Source organism: Drosophila suzukii, assembly GCF_043229965.1.
Source record: "Drosophila suzukii chromosome 2 unlocalized genomic scaffold, CBGP_Dsuzu_IsoJpt1.0 scf_2c, whole genome shotgun sequence".
Lineage (NCBI taxonomy): Eukaryota > Metazoa > Arthropoda > Insecta > Diptera > Drosophilidae > Drosophila > Drosophila suzukii.
The window spans coordinates 14880204-14898895 of record NW_027255896.1 but is presented as its reverse complement, the minus strand read 5'-3'; the positions used below and the strand labels follow the sequence as shown (position 1 = coordinate 14898895).

General features: G+C 40.7%; 1 protein-coding gene across 11 annotated transcripts in view; it reads left to right on the top strand.

The window, feature by feature from the left end:
* Positions 1-18692, top strand: part of LOC139354007 (uncharacterized) — a 978888-nt gene that overhangs the window by 511590 nt on the left and 448606 nt on the right. Inside the window, exon 5 of one of the 11 annotated variants that reach the window (XM_070998217.1) lies at positions 2072-2224. The exons of the other annotated variants lie outside the window; for them this stretch is intronic. Within the exon in view, the coding sequence (XP_070854318.1) occupies positions 2072-2161 (90 nt within the window). The 3' untranslated portion in view covers positions 2162-2224. Of the gene's footprint in view, positions 1-2071; positions 2225-18692 lie in introns of those variants that run through there. 11 annotated transcript variants of the gene reach the window in all.

Sequence of the window (18692 nt, the reverse complement as noted above, 5' to 3'; positions counted from 1 at the left end):
AAGTCCTCTCGCATGCGGAGGTGAATACAGCCTATGAAGTTTGTATATCTTTTCTCTCTACTATTATAGGCAGATACGCTAAAACTAGAGTTCAAAATTCTTATAGACTACCATGGTACACAAAAGGACTAAAAAAATACAAAAATCTCCGAAATAAATTCTATAAGCGCTACATAGAAAGCGGTGATGCTGCTGACTTTGATCGGTACAAACAACATAAGCATGAGTTTGAGTTCCTGAATAAATTCTTATACAGCCAATACGAGTATATTGCTGATATAGAGTGTAAACTAACTACCAAACCTAAAGCATTCTGACACTTTGTCAATTCTAAACGAACAACCTCATACTTTCCTTCCCATATGTCATATGAAAGTCTTTCAGCTTCTTCAGATATTGGGGTCGCTAATCTATTTGCTAAGTACTTTGCATCTAACTTTGAACCGAGCTCGCTGTGGAATGACGATGATTCACTCAGTGCCATTGCCACGATGCTAAATATTGGGTGCTTAGATGTCACTGATTTGGACTGTCATATGGCGGCTGGGAGTTTTAGCGACTCAGGAAAATTAGACTGCGATGGCCTTTCTCCATTTATTTTGAAAAACTGCATAAATGTAAGTAAGAATCGTAGCTAAGCAGCTAACTTTTCTTGCTGGTCGGATCATCAGTCCTAACCAACATGGTTTTATGCCTGGAAGGTCAACTACCACTAACTTAGCTACGTTTAATCTTTTTTGCATCCACACGTTCATCAGTCATCATCAAGTTGATGTAGTCTACACCGACTTCGCCAAAGCATTTGATAAAGTCTCCCATAATGTTCTATTGGCAAAATTGCAGAAATTGGGATTTCATTCATCAATATTAAATTGGTTTAAATTTTATTTAGATGAGCGGATTTATAGAGTAGAGTGCAATGGTGTTTTCTCAAACCCGTATGTGGCTACTTCTGGCTTTCCTCAGGGAAGTGCATTGGGTCCGTTTCTATTCATCATCTTCATTAATGATTTAAGCTATTGCATAACAAATTCTGAATTCCTGTTGTTTGCGGACGATCTTAAAATATTTAGGTCTGTGAATTCAATCTCCGATAGGGACCTTCTTCAAAACGACCTTGAAAAGGTGGAAAATTGGTGTTCTCGTAACAAGTTGCCTTTTGAACGTGTCAAAATGTTTCTACGTTAGGTACAGCAAACGATTAATTAATGTCCTTAGCTCGTATTCCATTAGTTCCCATGTTAATTCCTTAAGAAATGAATCACTGGACATAGGAGTTATGTTTGATACCAAATTTACTTTCATTGATCACATAAATTACATAATTCCAAAGGCATACGCTATGTATGGTTTTGTAAAACGAAATTCCACGCAATTTAAAGATCCGTACACGAAACTAAGCCTATTTTCTTCGTTCATTAGGTCCGGATTAGAATATGCTTTGTTTGTTTCCGACTGGTACTACACACATCACTCGTATTGAGCGTGTGTAGAGCCTTGTTCTACTGGAACAAACTTCCATCTCACATGCGGCTGGACCCATGCTCCCCCAGGGAATTAATTAAGAAAACCCATTACAATTAAATGTTTCATTTAACGAACTCATCATTTGTGGACCTTGAAGTAATAGATCCGGAAGGTAATAGTAGCCCATCTAGAACTATCGAAACTAACTCATCCAAACGCGGATCAACCGCTAAAAATAATGGTTCCTTGCAGCTAGCTGAAGAATATTCTGCTAGAGAATTAACAAGAAAAATAAGCCCGACTTCCAATCAGCTTCAAGACTTCAAGAATTATGTACCCATGGCAACGCCATTTTTGTTGTAAGAGGGAGCGTTCAGCGGCAGCAAGAAGATCTGGAGGTTCTACTTCTTACCTTCGTGAATAGGGCTAGTAATTCTACACAATCTCATATAGCAGGTAAATTCCGGTAGTTCCGGCAGTGAAAAGTGCTTACTAACCCCTTGTCCCGCGGCGTGACCCAAAAGTATATTCTTCAGTTAGACATAAGCAATGAGTTATAACATATCTTACAAATTTATTAAAAACTGCTTTCCTTTCATTTCAGATATATTTTAACCCAGGCGTTTTTATCGGTGTTGATGATAGTTTCTTGACCTCTGCTCCACTTCTTCGAAAGCAATATTTACATATATGAAATTGTTTCTGAAATCTGCCTTAGAAATGAATCGGCCGGTACATTCCAAAGCCCTTTTGGTGGTCTGGTTGTAAAAAAAACCCTTGCAAAAATGTATGAGTTTTATTGGTTTGACAAAATGTCAAAGTATGCCCGAAAGTTCGTTGACAGTTGCATTACCTGTAGGATATCTATGTATCCGACTGGCAAGGTACAAGCTGAATTGCATCCCACTCCAAAGGTGAACGTCCCGTTCCATACAGTTCAAAGGGAATATATAATTGTTCAAATAGATCCTTTTTTTTCAGTTCGTCCATTTGTTTGACACCACTAGACTGGACTCTGAAAGCTGCATCAAGTCAGTAAGGTCTTTAGTATCGATTCTTGGGGTTCCTTCCCGTTTGATAGCTGATCAGGGACGTACTGTTGCGTTTCGCGACTTTTGGTCAGCAGAGAAGATAGATCGAGTGATGAGTACTCTGAAATCTATGCTAACTGCGGTTGATGCAGGCAAGTGATCTTGGCAGGACGCTTTGTACGAAATTCAACTGGCCAAATTAGCCCAATACAGTACCCGTCCAATACCCAATCTTGTACCCGTTGCTGAAAACGAGAATGTTGTTGATGTAAATCTAATTAGAAAAATTGCTAAGCATAACATGAAAAAAAAAACAAATATGACAAATTAATATTCGATCGGAATAAAACCACTATTGGTAATTATATGATGGACGTTGATGCACTACGAGCAGTACAAACAAGTGGCCCAACGACACCAAGCACGTGCTTGCTACGCGCGGGGCCCTTTTATCAATTTGGGCAAAAAATACGAGTTCGCGAGGAAGATACAAAAAACAAATAGAGACGGGACACAAATGAAAATAAAAGAAGCATCTAAGAATGAAGCAAATGAGTTAAAATATTAGTTTTTAATACCGGGATAGAAGTTGAAGTGCAAATTAAATGATAAAGGTTGTTATAATTATTACATAGAACGCGAAAGGGCTCGTGCAGACAAAAATTAGATGTACATCGTGGCAAATTTAGGGGATGATAATTTCGTGTTAGTCTAACAGGAACATTGAAAGTTAGGCGGTTTACAAGTTCTACAGAATCAATATCACCTCTTATAAGATTTTGCATAAAAATAGTACCAAGCATTGTTCTACGATTTGCAAGGGTAGGTAAATTAAGCAATAGTAATCTACTCTGATAGGAAGGTAGCCTTATGTTTTGATCCCAGTTCAAACTACGAAGGGCAAAAAGAAGAAATTTTTTTTGTACCGACTCAATACGGTCAATATGCACTTGATATTGTGGACTCCAAACCGAAGAACAATATTCCAAAATAGGACGGACAAGGGAGGTAAATAATAATTTGGTTGTATAAGGGTCATCAAATTCTTTTGACCAACGCTTTATAAACCCAAGAACACTCATGGCCTTGCTGACAGTGAACATTATGTGGCAGTCAAATTTAAGTTTTGGGTCCAGAAGAACGCCTAAGTCATTAACTGAAATTATACGGTCGAGTGGCGTATTTTGAAGAGAGTAACTAACAAAAGTAGGAGTACCCCTATGAAAAGTCATAACGTTGCATTTAAGGCAGTTCAAATTTAAAAGGTTATACTCACACCATCCCTGAAAACAATCAATATCTGACTGTAAGTTGAAACCCGACGCTATATCATTATGTGATAAACAAAGCTTAACATCATCAGCATACATTAGCACACGAGAGTGTGTTATGATAGAGGTAAGATCGTTAATAAACAAAGTAAACAGCAAAGGGACCAAATGACTACCCTGAGGCACTCCGGATGTCACATAGATCAGTTTTGAGGCAGCGTTCTTGAATATAACCCTCTGAGTCCTACCATTCAAATAACTTGAAATCCAAGTTAATAGATTACATGGAAACCCAAGCTGATGAGGAGCGATATCAGACAAAACTAGACCCTAAGATTAAGGGCCCATTTTCAGTTTTTGAGCTATTACCAGGAGATCGATATAAATTAAAATCGTTAAAAGGCTATCGAACCTACAAATATTCGCACTAATTTTCACGAATATAGATATAAAAACTAGTGAGGGGCGACACTAGTAAATGAATCGTATGGAAATGGGGTATAGGTATAATACCCATAATACCCATAAAGTATAACAATGTAAAATTAAACAAGGAATAACGCTATAGTCGAGTACCTCGACTATCAGATACCCGTTACTCAGCTAAATAGAGATATGCAAGTAGCAAAGCGAGATTAAAATGCGCCACCTACCGGCGGTATACACATTTAAGCGTTGTGGGCGTTAGAGTGGGCATGGCATATTCGCGTAACAAACTTGCGTAGCCCTACCGGACTATGTGCTCAAACTCTTATTAAATCCAAATATACTGTGGCAATGTGACAGCTGTGTGGTTGCGAATGATTCGCATTCTAAAATCGATGAATTCGATGATAAATTGAAAGCCCTGGAGCGCTTATACCAGGGCCTTCATAATAAATTCTCGGAGGCGTTCCCCCCTAAAGATGATGCATTGAATCGGAATGTAAATCCCTCGTCTACCGAGACCTATCAACGTAGCTGCAGCTCCCCAGTCATATGCGGCTGCTGCTGCTGCTGCTGCTTCTAATCATGCTCTGGATATTGAGATAGGAAATTTCATACAAGTTCGAAATAAGAGGAGAAGGAACAACAACAAGCCCAATAAACATGTTGTTGGAGTGGCTCCTAATGCCGAAGATGTTCATGTTTTGCCGACCAAGAAATTTTTGCATGTCGGAAAGTTTGCAACTGATACAGATCCGAACACTGTTTTAAAATACGTGTCCACCAAGCTTAAGGTGGATGCTAGTTCTCTCATTTGTAAAAACTTGTAAAAAAAGATGTTGACGTTACAACTTTAAAGTTTGTAAATTTCAAGCTTAGTATCCCCGATCAGCTTTACGATAAAGTCTTCAAAAACGATTTATGGCCGAACTCAGTTGAGGTCAAAAGATTTATTCATAGGGAACGGGCCATTGTGGTAGGGGATGGAATCTTATCTAATTTGCCGGAGCCTGGACAAACTTCACCATCAATTCAGCCATCAAAAAACCCCTACTGTTCGACGCCACTGGCGTCGATACTTTTGCGGGACATCATCTGCAAGCCTTTCCTCATTTGTCGGAGTCGTTTTCGCAACAACATCGGCAGCTGCTTGCCTTTCTCACTGCGCTCTGATCATCTTCTGACTCTCTCCTAACGCACCATCGACAACATCAGCCGGAGCTTTTGTTGTCCACTTTGTGCGACATTCGCCGTCCGCCTGGCTCGGATTTCGGCGCGCTCCTCGGAGTTGCGCTCACATCATTTTGCGTTGCTCGCCTGATGCTTAATCAACTACATCAGCCGGAGCTTTTGTTGTTTCCTTTGCGCGACATTCGCTGTCCGCCTGGTTCTAATATCGGCGCGCTCCTCGGAGTTGCGCTCTCATCATCTTGCACCTCTCTCCCGTTGCACTATCAACAACATCAGCTGGAGCTTTTGTTGTCCGCTGTGCGCGACTTTCGCCGTCCGCCTGGCTCTTATATCGGCGGGCTCCTCGGAGTTGCGCTCTCATCATCTTGCGCCTCTCTCCCGAAGTACCTAGATAGTCGGCTGGATTCTTACTCTTCATCGCCTAATAGTTATGCGCTCTCCGTCTCTACCTTTCTGACGTTCGACTTTCTACAACAACTTTTATCGACACATTTGGCTGGATGGCGAGCCTCTCAGAGTGCTCTCTCTGAAGGTGCTCTCTGGAGATGCTTTCGTCATCAACAACAACAATGGACTGCGGCTGCTGTAGTACCTTCTCGCTCTTTATTACCAAGAGTGGATTCACCTGCGTGCAGTTATATTTTTAATGCTAATATTGACTGCCCACCTAATATTTGGAGCACCGATCACCAGCCTATTCGTATCCGTACCACTACTTTACTGAAGGTTCTTACAAATAATTTTATAAATTATGATAAAATCCCAGCGAGGCCTCTTTCGGATTCGGGCCATGATGCTGGACCAGTTATTGATAGCATGACCATGGATGACCGGATATGCGCTAACAATACAAATTTCAATATTTATTTTCAAAATATCGATGGTATGCGTACGAAAGCTCAATCCCTTTTCCAGGCAACGTCTCATGGTGATCATGACGTCATCATTTTTGTTGAAACCTGGCTCAATATGGATTTCATCGGTAATGAATTCTTTGATACAAATCTTTATCATATGTTCCGTAAGGATCGAAATTCCGTTAAAACACGATGCTCCAGAGGTGGCGGAGTTTTAATTGCTGTGCGGCGTGAGCTGCGTTGCATTGCTATTCGTCTCCAGAACGAGGATTCTCTGCTCGACCAACTCTGTGTATCTCTCGCTGGTCCTACGGAAACAATTTTCCTGACAGTATCATACATACCTCCAAGCAGCAGTTTTGATTTATATAAAGCGCATGTGGACAACATTGCCCACCTATACCAGGAGCTGGAAGATGGCCAATATATATGTGTTTTGGGCGACTTCAACCTATCTTGGCTTGTGTGGGCTCTTGATGTTGAGTCTTCAGCAATGGTTCCCAGTAATTTGCATCTTCCCCACGAAATCTTAGTCATCGATGAGCTCCAGATTAACCATGTATTTAATAACTTAAATAAGCTTCTACATCTAATTTTTGTACATCCTGATTTAAGCCTTAATTTATGTTGCAGCGATAATCCTCTAGTCGCGTGTGATGCTCATCACAAGCCCCTATTAATCTCAATTACTTGTAATATTTTTTCAACAAATAATTATCTCTAGCCTCAGTCTTTGGCGCCAAATTTAATTAGCTTGGTCTGCACTGGCGCCTCAGACTCAGCTGGTTCAGTTATCACGGCGGCATCGCCCTCAACCCCTGCTACGGCAACTGGAGTAGTCTCGCCACCGGTGGTAACGGTTAGCGAGCGATCATTGAGCTACTTAAGCACCTTGTCCACATCATCCTGGGTTCTGATGGTACCGTTGTTTCGGAGTGTAGGAAACACTTTCCAAAGTGACCCTTCCAAGTAACCGACATCGGGTTGCAATCGCATTTGCGAAGCTCCGTTTTTAAGTCCTTGACGCGAATGTCACGTGACAACTTAATCACGTGACAGAAATCACGTGGTTCACGGTTATTGTTACTTGCACGACGCTCACCTGTGTCAGCTTCTTCGAACTTACGATCCTCACTCTTAGCACCTCCCTCAACTTCAGACTGATCGCCCTCAGACTTAGTTTTTCGTCTGCGGCGCGGAGTGCGTTTCTGGGTCTCTCCCGGTGGTTCTTTGTCAGTCTTGAGGTGGTCCGTACTGGGTTTCTTCGTTTAAAGCCGTCTACGGTTTTGATGCTGCTCCACATCGGTTTCTCCTTCTTTCGAAGGTACTGACTTTCCCGCCTTCTCATCCCGCTCCTTAAGCTGGCAATCCACTCCCTTTTGCTCCATTTAGCTGAGTAACGGGTATCTGATAGTTGAGGCACTCGACTAAAGCGTTCTTTCTTGTAAATACAGCGATCACGACATCCGTATTTCCATATTTCTACCATACCTGTTTAAATTGGTTAAAATCGTGATGGCGGCACAATAAAAAAACGTTTTATTTGTTTTAAAAACTTAGGAGCTGCAGTCCGCACTTTTAAAAATAGCGAAAAAGAAATAGATTCTTTCAACATCACTTCCCTAGTTTTGCTCGAAATAAAACTGATATATAAAACTGATGATAAATCGGTTATTTTGTCTAACATCCTACATTCCTTTGGGTTCCTTAAACGTGGTGTTCCACAACGCTCGACTCCTGGTTCTCTTTTATTCTTTTATTTGAGTTACCTTCCTAATATCTTGTCTCACTGTAATATTTATATGTATGACTGGCAAGGTCGCCCACATCTTCGTAGATCGGCTACAGCCTTTGCCTGGACTTGTCTTTATCTATGCTTCTTAAATTTATATATGTACGAGGGTGGTCCGATAAGTACTTAGCCTCCAAAAGAAAAACGAAAATTTTGGAAAAGTGGCGATTTATTTCTCAACATAATCTCGATACACTTGACCCAGCGATGCTCCAACTTCTCTAACCCGTCTGAAAAATACGTTTTCTCGAGGTCTGCAAAATAGGCCACTGTAGCGGCGACGACCTCCTCGTTCGAGGCAAATTTCTGTCCAGCGAGTGAATTTTTCAAGTTTGGAAACAATAAGAAGACACACGGGGCGAAATTTTGGGGTAGCAGTTCGTAGCCCAATTCGACCAATTTGGCCTTGGCGAGGGCGGAAGTGTGAGTCGGTGCGTTGTCATGATGGAAGAGCACTTTTTTCTTCCCCAAATGGGGCCGTATTTTCTGTAATAGGCCCAATAATTCAGCATATTACAGCCCAGTGACCGTTTTGCTCTTCTCCAGGTAGTCGATGTAGATCACACCTTGTGAATCCCAAAAAACGGTGGCCATCACCTTTCCGGCAAATGGGACAGTCTTCCCCTTTTTCGGACCAGGTTTGCCGGGTGAAGTCCACTGTTTCGACCGTTCCTTGGTCTCTGGTGTGTACCAGTGGATCCATGTTTCGTCGACGATCACGAAACGACGCAGAAACTCCTTCGGATTTCGCATTAACAGCGTCAAACACTGCTCTGAGTGGTCTCACGGTTGCGTGTGTTGTCCGGAGTGAGCAAACGCGGCACCCATCGCGCCGACAGCTTTCTCATGCCCAAAATTTCATGCAGGATATGACTCACGCGGTCTTTTGACATGCCTACTGTCTCATCTATCTCGCGTATCTTCAACCGGCGGTCTGCCAATACGAGATCGTTGATTTTGGTCACGTTATCCTCCGCGGTAGCTGTTTTTGGGGCACCCGGGCGTGGCTCATCAAAAACCGACGTGCGACCACGTTGAAACTCGTTAAACCAATTTTTGACGGTCGCCATCGAAGGAGAAGACTCACCATACACATCATCCAAGAGCACTTTGACTTTGCAGCGCGATTACCCTTTCAAAAACAAGTATCGAGTCACAGACCGATATTGCTCTTTCTCCATTTTTCTAAACTCCGCGGACACGTCCGATTCCACACGCAGTGAAAACAGTAGCCGTCTACGAGAATGTACTACACGATAGTAAATTTCTCTTGTGATAGTGACGCCATCGGGCGGTGAGGCTAAGTACTTATCGGACTGCTCTCGTACATGGAGACGGCATTACAAAGTCGGATAAACTAAAAATTGCTTAATTTTAAATAACATACAATTATTCTTATTTAAACATCATTCCACTCCGTCAACCCTAAAAAGCACACGTAGCCCATTCGGTGGGATGACGTCTTTAATTTCATCAATATTAAATACTGCAGGTAACTGCTCGTAAGAAACACCTAGAACAAGAAATGATTTTTATTAATTCTATACAAACATATACCCTTTACATTTATGTCGTGCTTAAGATGGCTGCGAATAACAATCACAATCTATTACATATGCACATATATATATATTACATATGTATGTGTACATTTAAGGTTATGTTGTGTATGCAAACTGCGTAGTTACAAGTCGAATAAAAAACTGCGCTGCGTGCATACGTATGCTAACATACATACATATGTTCATAGAAATTTGTGTTTGTTAATAGCATCCTATTTTCTTAATTATCTCACACCTTAGCTTATAAGCTAATAATTATTAGTTTTCATTACGTTACGTTTATGTTTGTGTATATATGAATGTATGCAAAACAGTCATTACAACACATTACTGATTTCGTTTTGTTAAGAAAAACGTGTTCGAATAAAAATCATAGATATACTAAAGGACTAACACAAATTGTAAAAAAATCATTTTACTTACGCTATTAATATAGAAGGGCTTTTATTTAATTGATTTCCTGGAGCAAGTCCTCCAATTTTTGGTCATTTTTACTCATTAAATAGCACAGTTCCGCCATATACAAAAAAGTGAATTTGCAGGGATATAGGCGCCGCTTATTTCGATAACTTTGCAATAATTTCAAGAGAGGAGTTTGGTCTCTCTCCTCTCACTCTCATTTTTTCTACGTCTTCGCCTCACGTCCCTCGTCAACAACCACAGAACCGAGATTGATTCTAGTTCGGAATACTAAAATCGACATCGCTTTCGTCATGAAACCGAGAAGAAAAATGTGAGAAGAAACAATACTAATATACTACTAATACAATACTCGGTTTTTTCCGTTCTCAATTATTCTGGGTGTATACATAAGTCATCAGAACTCCCGCAATTGGTGATCATCCGCTATCCAGCTCTTCGTTACATACTTACACACATACATACTTCAAGGGTATCCAAAAAATTAAAGAAGAAATATCATATCTTCAAATATTGCATATCCATACCCACTTTGATATCTTAACGGATTTTGATTAGTTTCTAAATATTAATTTATTTCCGTCATTTTCCATCAGTGCTTCTAAATACACTTGACCCTCGCTTAGCACGGACTCTTTTAGCACGAACTCGGTCTTACACGGTACAAATTTGCTCCCAACCCCCTTTTAACACGCTAAAAACCTCGTTCTTACACAATTGCAATCGAAAATAACTGATTTTTTGATAAGCAGCCACGAAAAAAGGAAACATGTTAAAACAAACTGGCTTAAACTATAAATGCCACCAAATGCATTTCAAATTTGATATGTATAGAAACATATGATCTCCTTACTTTTTAACATTTTTAAATTTCTATAGATTTTTTAGTTTAGTACCAACTTTTAATTTTGAAAGTTTGAATGTTATGAATTTATTAAAGGCATATACATAATAACTTTTGGCTAATTTTAGACAATTGTATGAAACTTTAATAAAAACAGACCAAGTTTGAACAATACAAAATTTCTTTTGCTGCCAATTTTGAATTTTAAGAACGAAACCCCTTATTTTGTACTGAATCCATGTTTCGCTTAACACGACTTCGCTTAACACGAGGATTTCTAGGAACGTAACCCCCGTGTTAAGCGAGGGCCAAGTGTATATTACACTGCCCGACAGTGTCCTAAATAATAAATTCCATCTTCCAACGTACAATGGTGGTAAGTGTCAAAAATAGGGCAGTTCGGTTGGCAACGTCGAAGGAGACAGACGTGTGCCACACGCTCACAAGTGTTCCTTCTATATATATATTTCATTAAATTCATTGTCAATAAATACCTAATAACCATCCTGAAATTAAATAGAAACAAAATTATATTAAAAGCTGAACTTTATTCAGGAAAGAAGGATTGGAAATTTTAACAAAACGGCAACGCCACAAGGGGCTAGGCAATACGGTCAAGGAATGTGGTACAAGTGCAGAACGGCAAAACAACCACTTTTTAAAAAGCATATCCAACAAAGAAGGAAAAGGGTTAGGAAAATGACGCTGAAAAAAGCATCAAGAGTGGGAAAATAGAGATGTCGCCACGACCACGAGGTTAACTAAAAATGTTAAAAATTAGTCTACGCACGAACAATATTCCAGTCGTCGGAAACAATCAGGCTAAGATCGACGAACTCACACGTATGCGACAAAATTTAACGAGATTACAACGTTTTCGATACAAGCACCAAAAAATCTCAAATTGACGAGCTGAAGCACTTGATGATTAATTTATCGCAAACGGTGCACGCCTTGAGTGTTCAATAACAGTATGCAAGTTCGGGCCAAGCTTACATAGGGAGCACAGCTGGTTCACCGGCTACCTTGAAGCAACAACGTCAGACACCACCTGGCCAAGAAGAACCGCAAGACGATCGTAAACGCTACGAAGGACAAATTTCAGACGAGATGTTGAATTTGGGAGGGGTGCCGCATGCAATAATAACCAGCAATTAGGGTGGTGTTTTTGCACCGCCCCCAGGTATAGGGACCCTATTATTCCGATAAAAAAACTTGCATGCAAAGGACAAGTGATACCCGGTTGATGATCACTATGCATCTTAGCCAAAGAGAAGATATTTATGAAGAATAGGGAAAAATATAGTTCTTGGTCGGACAATATCACGGAACGTCTCGGACCTCAAATGTTTCTAGGTCATAATTGCCCTCCCTACCTGTGGCTGCTAAAATCCTGAGTCATGCAGCGTTCAACTCGAATCCTAATGGTTCTCAAGTCGCTCCCCGGTATGCAGGTCGTAAAGGTCGTGTACTTCTAACGATGCTCTGCACTATGCTCGTCGGACTGGCGTGGGTTCTTTCTACTTCAGCTATACCTCAACATAAAACAATAAAATAAGTGCACTGTCTAAAACTATTAAGATAAACCTAAAATTGTTGTAATCGGCTATACCCACTGCTAAGTTACGCTAAGAGGAACAGATCTTCAATCGATCAAGGATTAGGGAGACTTGGACGTTGTTTGCCCCCTATTCTTTACCCACCCTTTCATGGTAACCTTTACATTTTATAGATTACCCATTAACTGACATCAGATTATTGTTTAATACCCCTCAAACATTATGTTGTTCCGGTGACGATCCATTCAAAAAATAAATTACACGATCATTTCGTTGCGTTATACAGCGACTTCATAGTTTTAATTTTCAAGCGCGGTACGCTCTAACATACCCTTCAGAGGTTGTTTTGGGCAATCTATGCACAGGCTGGTGTTGTTTACTTATTAACAATACTTCAAGATTTGTATGCATATTCAAATCATTTCTAATTCAAACTGTACGTAATTCAAAGTTATCTAATTAAATTATTATTCAAAACTACAGGAATTTACGCAAGAGCATCGACAATAATTAAGGGACAAACATATTCATACGAGATTCATTAAGGTACACAAGCGGTACTTCTTAGGAAAAATTCATCGAAGCGTTCGTTGGGCCCAATGAAGCTGTCGTTGATTCCTTGAGGGTAGATTAGAACATGTCGTATGTGTATATGTGTGATGCTTACAACCTTAACTTCTAGGCACTTCCTGCTTACAAAAGAAGCTTTCCACCTATTTGGCAACGCCGTGCGGCCGATGTCTCCCGTTATTTAGGCCCCTTGCCCTAGTTAAGTTAAGGTAACGTGGTATATCCGGCTACTCATACAGTTGCTGACGTGCAGGCGTTGATGAGGACTACGTTGTTTAAATCTTCATGAAGGCGCACTCCGATGCCTAAAAAACATTTCAAGTATTATCCGATCAGTAACAACAAAATTCACCTCAGACTACGGTTTCGTACTGTTTACTTTTGTTAACACTTTACAGGTTGTCGTTGGGCCTCGTCGCACTCTGGTACCGTTTGTCAATCAGTTTACACGTCGACTTGTTTAGAATAAGAACTTGACTTTGGGTTTGGCGCACATCTGTTGGCCTCAGCGAGAGCATAGAGTAAGAATCTGTATAGAGTCGCCAATTGCTCTGCCCGAACCTCTGCCCAACCTCTGCTAAGAGCCAATTCAAGGCCAAGTTTGAAGCTAACTTAGGTGCGAAGCAACAGCAATAGGGTTTACGACTAATTACAAAAACAAAACAGTGAGCAAGAGCGGTGCAGAATGAGGTGGGAATGAATTACAAGTTCGATCGAACTTTGAAAAAGAGGGGAAATAAGCTTTTTTCGCCTAGGTGGCATCATTGGCAAAGTACCAAAAGAGAGCGGGAGAGCAATTGGCGCCTCTATATAGTTCATTACTCTATGGCGAGAGCAATTCAAGTGATCTAAGTAGGGAGCGCAGAGACGGAAAATAACGGCTTTATGGCGTGATTTTTTGTGTCGTCTCGTCGCTACACTGAATTTCGTGCGATCGTGCGAGCGAGAAGTGCAGTAAAGAGAGGCTGGCCAGTAAATTCGGGAATTCTGCCGCTGTTTACGTTATAGACATGCGAACGAGAAACAGCGCACAGCCAAAACCTTAACCCTTATGCGTGCGTGCGTGTATTGTACCCCACAATAATGATATCCACAGCAACCCCAATCGTCCGGGGTCTCAAAGGGACATGTTAGCCTTAGTCGAGTACCTCGACTATCAGATACCCGTTACTCAGCTTAAGGGAGCAAAGAGAGATGGAGCGAGCTTATCGCCCTCCTCGAACGCCTTTACGGAGCAACTCGGCGCGGCTTTGGCTACGCCAATTTTACATGAGGACTGAAAAACTTGTACTTCGAGAGTGGCTGTTCGAACGGCTCACTCTTCCGGACACTTTTCCGCACAAACCTCAATTTTCTTTCTGCGACTGCCAGCGGGCGTGCGGGGATGACGTCTTCAAACGCGGTTGGAAAAATGTCTGGCCGTCGATCGCTGCTTTTAATGCTCTGCACCACGGGCGAATCGGTATATACCGGCGAATCGGTATATGATATATGATTTTAGCAAAACTTGTTTCTCCTCCGTCTTTCTTGAAACGCTTGTCTAAAATGCTAGATGGTTTAGTAGCTCCATCTGTGGGTCCGATTAAACCCAGCGGTGGCGCCACCTGTGACAGGCCCAGAAAGGGGTTATAAGTAGCTGGTGGGTCTAGGACAGTGTTCGGCAGCGGCCTATCTTGTGAGCATAGGGAAGTGTTCTGCCCATCCTCTGCTCGCTCACGTATAACGTACATGTTCGTGTGACTTCGGCATGGGTCTTCGGGTCATTTTTTCTCAACTTCGGCGCGCTTTTTTGTTGCTGTGGCAGAGGATCTCAGTGCAAAGCAGAGAAACGTCTCGCTACAGCACGCCGCGCGCAAACTTCGTGTTTGTTACACTCACACTAATGCAAGGCAAACTTGTGATGATATGTGTGTGCCGACCACTGGTCTAGGAGACAAACATCGCCAAATGTTAAGCGGCCCTAGAAAGTACCATGCCCCACGATCGAGGTTACCGGCGGGTCGGCAGCGGCGGATGCTATCGTTTCCTTTTCGGCAGCGGCAGCGTACAGACGCAGTCAACTCAAGTCAGTTCGCGAGTGACCTAAAAGGGAAATTTTTCACTTGTTTAATTTTCGGTTGGATCGCGCTTAGACTGGTGAGTTTTTGATAGAAAAGGGAGTGTTTAGGAAATTGAGTTCAGCCGGAAAATTATTGTAGGCGGTCGGCTGTAGGCGATTCGAAAAGTCCCCGAGAAGGCGCTGGAGAAGAAAAGAAAAACAAGAAAGGAAGTTAGCTTCGGCAAGCCGAAGCTTATATACCCTTGCAGCTATAATTATTAAATTTAAAAACACAAAAAATGATATTCCCAATAGTACAAGATAATATGTCAAAAAACACCGAAGCTATAATTTGTTTTATATTATTTTCCTACCAATTTTCCGATCGTTCCTATGGCAGCTATATGATATAGTCGTCCGATTCTGATAAAATTAAATTCGAAATTCAGAACTAATTAAAATATGTTATTTCCAAGCGTAGGAGGTTGTATGTTAAAAAACACCGAAGCTATAATTTGTTTCATGTTATTTTCCTACCAATTTTCCGATCGTTCCTAAGGCAGCTATATGATATAGTCGTCCGATTTTGATAAAATTAAATTCGAAATTCAGAACTAATTAAAAAAAGTCATTTCTAAGCGTTGAATATTATATGTTGAAAAACACCGAGGCTATAATTTGTTTCATATTATTTTTCCACCAATTTTCCGATCGTTCCTATGGCAGCTATATGATATAGTCGTCCGATTTCGATAAAATTTAATTCAAAATTCAAAACTAATTAAAAAATGTTATTTCCAAGCTTAGGAAATTATATGCTAAAAAACACCAAAGATATAATTTTTTTAAATTTTTTTGTCCGATTATTCCTATGGGAGCTATAAGATATAGCTGTCCGACCCGGCTGGTTCCGACTTATATACTACCTGCAAAAGACATAAGACTTTTGGGAAAGTTTCAGCCCGATAGCTTTAAAACTGAGAGACTAGTTTGCGTAGAAATGGACGGACAGACGGACATGGCTAGATCGACTCGTCTAGTCATGCTGATCAAGAATATATATACTTTATGGGGTCGGAAACGTCTCCTTCACTGCGTTTCAAACTTCTGACTGAAATCCATATAACCTCTGCAAGGGTATAAAAATTCAGAACTTATTAAAAATTTTATTTCCCATTTTAGGATCGTTCCTTTGGCAGCTATATGATATAGTCGTCCGATTTTGATAAAATTAAATTCGAAATTCAGAATGAATTAAAAAATGTTATTTACAAGCGTAGGAGGTTATATGTTAAAAAAAAACACCGAAGTTATAATTTGTTTCATATTATTTTCCCACCGATTTTACGATCGTTCATATGGCAGCTATATGATATAGTCGTCCGATTTTGATAAAATTTAATTCGAAATTCAGAACTAATTAAAAAATGTTATTTCCAAGCGTAGGAGGTTATATGTTAAGGAACACCGAAGCTTTAATTTGTTTCATATTATTTTCCCACCAATTTTACAATCGTTCCTATGGCAGCTATATGATATAGTCTTCCGATTTTGATTAAATTTAATTCGAAATTCAAAACTAATTAAAAAATGTTATTTCCAAGGAAAGGAGGTAATATGTTAAAAATCACCAAAGATATAATTTTTTAACATTTTTTTTCCGATTATTCCAATGGGAGCTATAAGATATAGTTGTCCGATCCGGCTGGTTCCGACTTATATACTACCTGTAAGAGATATAAGACATTTGGGAAAGTTTCAGCCCGATAGCTTTAAAACTGAGAGACTAGAAACGGACGGACAGACGGACATGGCTAGATCGACTCGTTTAGTCATGCTGATCAAAAATATATATACTTTATAGGGTCGGAAACGTCTCCTTCACTGCGTTGCAATCTTCTGACTGAAATCAATATACCCTCTGCAAGGGTATAAAAAGGAGTGGAGAGTTCCAATTTAGATACCCGCAGCTTTAGTAGTTACAAAAATTTCGACCTACGACAGCAAAATTTAAATTGAGCCGTAAAAACAGCCGCTATCGCTTGCGTGGGTAAAGAGGCGGGGCTACGCCTAAGCGGGAGCTTTCAGTCTCCTATACGGATCGAATCACGCCAGTCGCCTTCGTTGCGCTCCGTCGCGAAAAGAAGAATTTAGAAAAAAAATCAATTTACGAGAAAGTAAACGTTTTTCGCACCAGCTGCACGCGTCGGTGAAAGCCTGAAGTTACTGCCGGCGAGTTAGTTGGCGGCTAAAACATAGTTTAAGCAAATTAAGTGTAAGCATAGTTTTTTTGTGTGGGTGCTTGTGAATATGTGGGTGTAATAGTGCCTTGGGCTGCTAGCTAAGGAAGAAAGATGAGAAAGGCGAGCATGCGATGAATCCGCGATCGAAATTTCAGCCAGCCCCGAAAGTAATTTTTTTTACATTTTTTTGCTGTGTCGGTTTGAGTGTCTCCTTTTCCCCTCTTCTTTTTTTTTGCATTTTCTTTCCCCCTTCACAGCTCTCATCATCCCGAAAAAAGCTCTTTCGTCGATGGATTTGAAACAGTGGTGAGTCCAAATTTTCATCTATTTATTACATAAAAGAAAGGGGGTAGGATGGAAATGGAATAAATTGGATGGTGAGACGTAAGAAGGAAAGATCAGAAGGGACGGCCGAATGAGCAAGAAATAGGATCCCAAGCTCTTCGTTCGCTTTGAGTTTAGTTTTATTTGCCAGTCGACGAAATTGTCTGACTAATTTTCCTTAAAAATTGAATTCGAAATGTCCATAAAGAAATCCTAATATAAGCAAGCACGGGAAAAAAAAATCGTACCATTAATAAAGGCAAAGTCCACCAAGGGGATTTGCGAAATCGCTCACCAGTTTTTGTCCCAAAAGTCTTTAACCTTGTAATTTTTAAATTGTCGTCTATTTGTATGAGATTTTATATCGTTTACCTTAGGATAAGTTATGTTTGTATTTTACTATAATTAAAATGTTTATAATGTGCTAAAAGGAATTAGTGTTGTCCGCGGCTGGCGTTGACCTGCAATGAAGGAGTGCACTTAAGAAAAAAAAGTGGTCGCTCAGGCTGTTAAGCGCTGAGGGTAAGAGCGCATGACCAAGACCTCCAGAACATCGAGGGAGGCGAGATGGGCAGATCAGTCGGAAAGGGAGCATATAAGAAAGGTCCAGAACTATGATGTGTGTGATATTCTCTATACCGGTTAGATTGGTGAGGCACGCGAGTATCGGAGTTTTATTAGGAGTAGGCATTCCGAGATGTTGGCAAGACCATCACACCCATAGCCGAAGAGCCAGAGCCGGAAATTAACTTATCGCGTGCGCTGGCATCTCGAGGTGACATCTGGCCTAAAGTTTTTATAAGTGTAGCGGTTCGTTACAGTTATAAATATTAAAAGAATAATTAATAAAACTATGATTGGCGCCCAACGTGTGGGGCCACATTTTTAATGTGACTTACACACACTTATACATTCGTTTCGCTGCGAGTACTAATGACCAAGGGGTGGGCTGGCATATAGGTGTGTTCACATATATGTACTTAGCTAAGTTTGCTCCAGTCGTTAGGATATCAGTTTCGACTTTCAAGGTGTTCGGAAGCACAGGAAAACGGAAAATCATCATCAAGCCGACGACTGCCGACCGTTTTTTTAGCCGA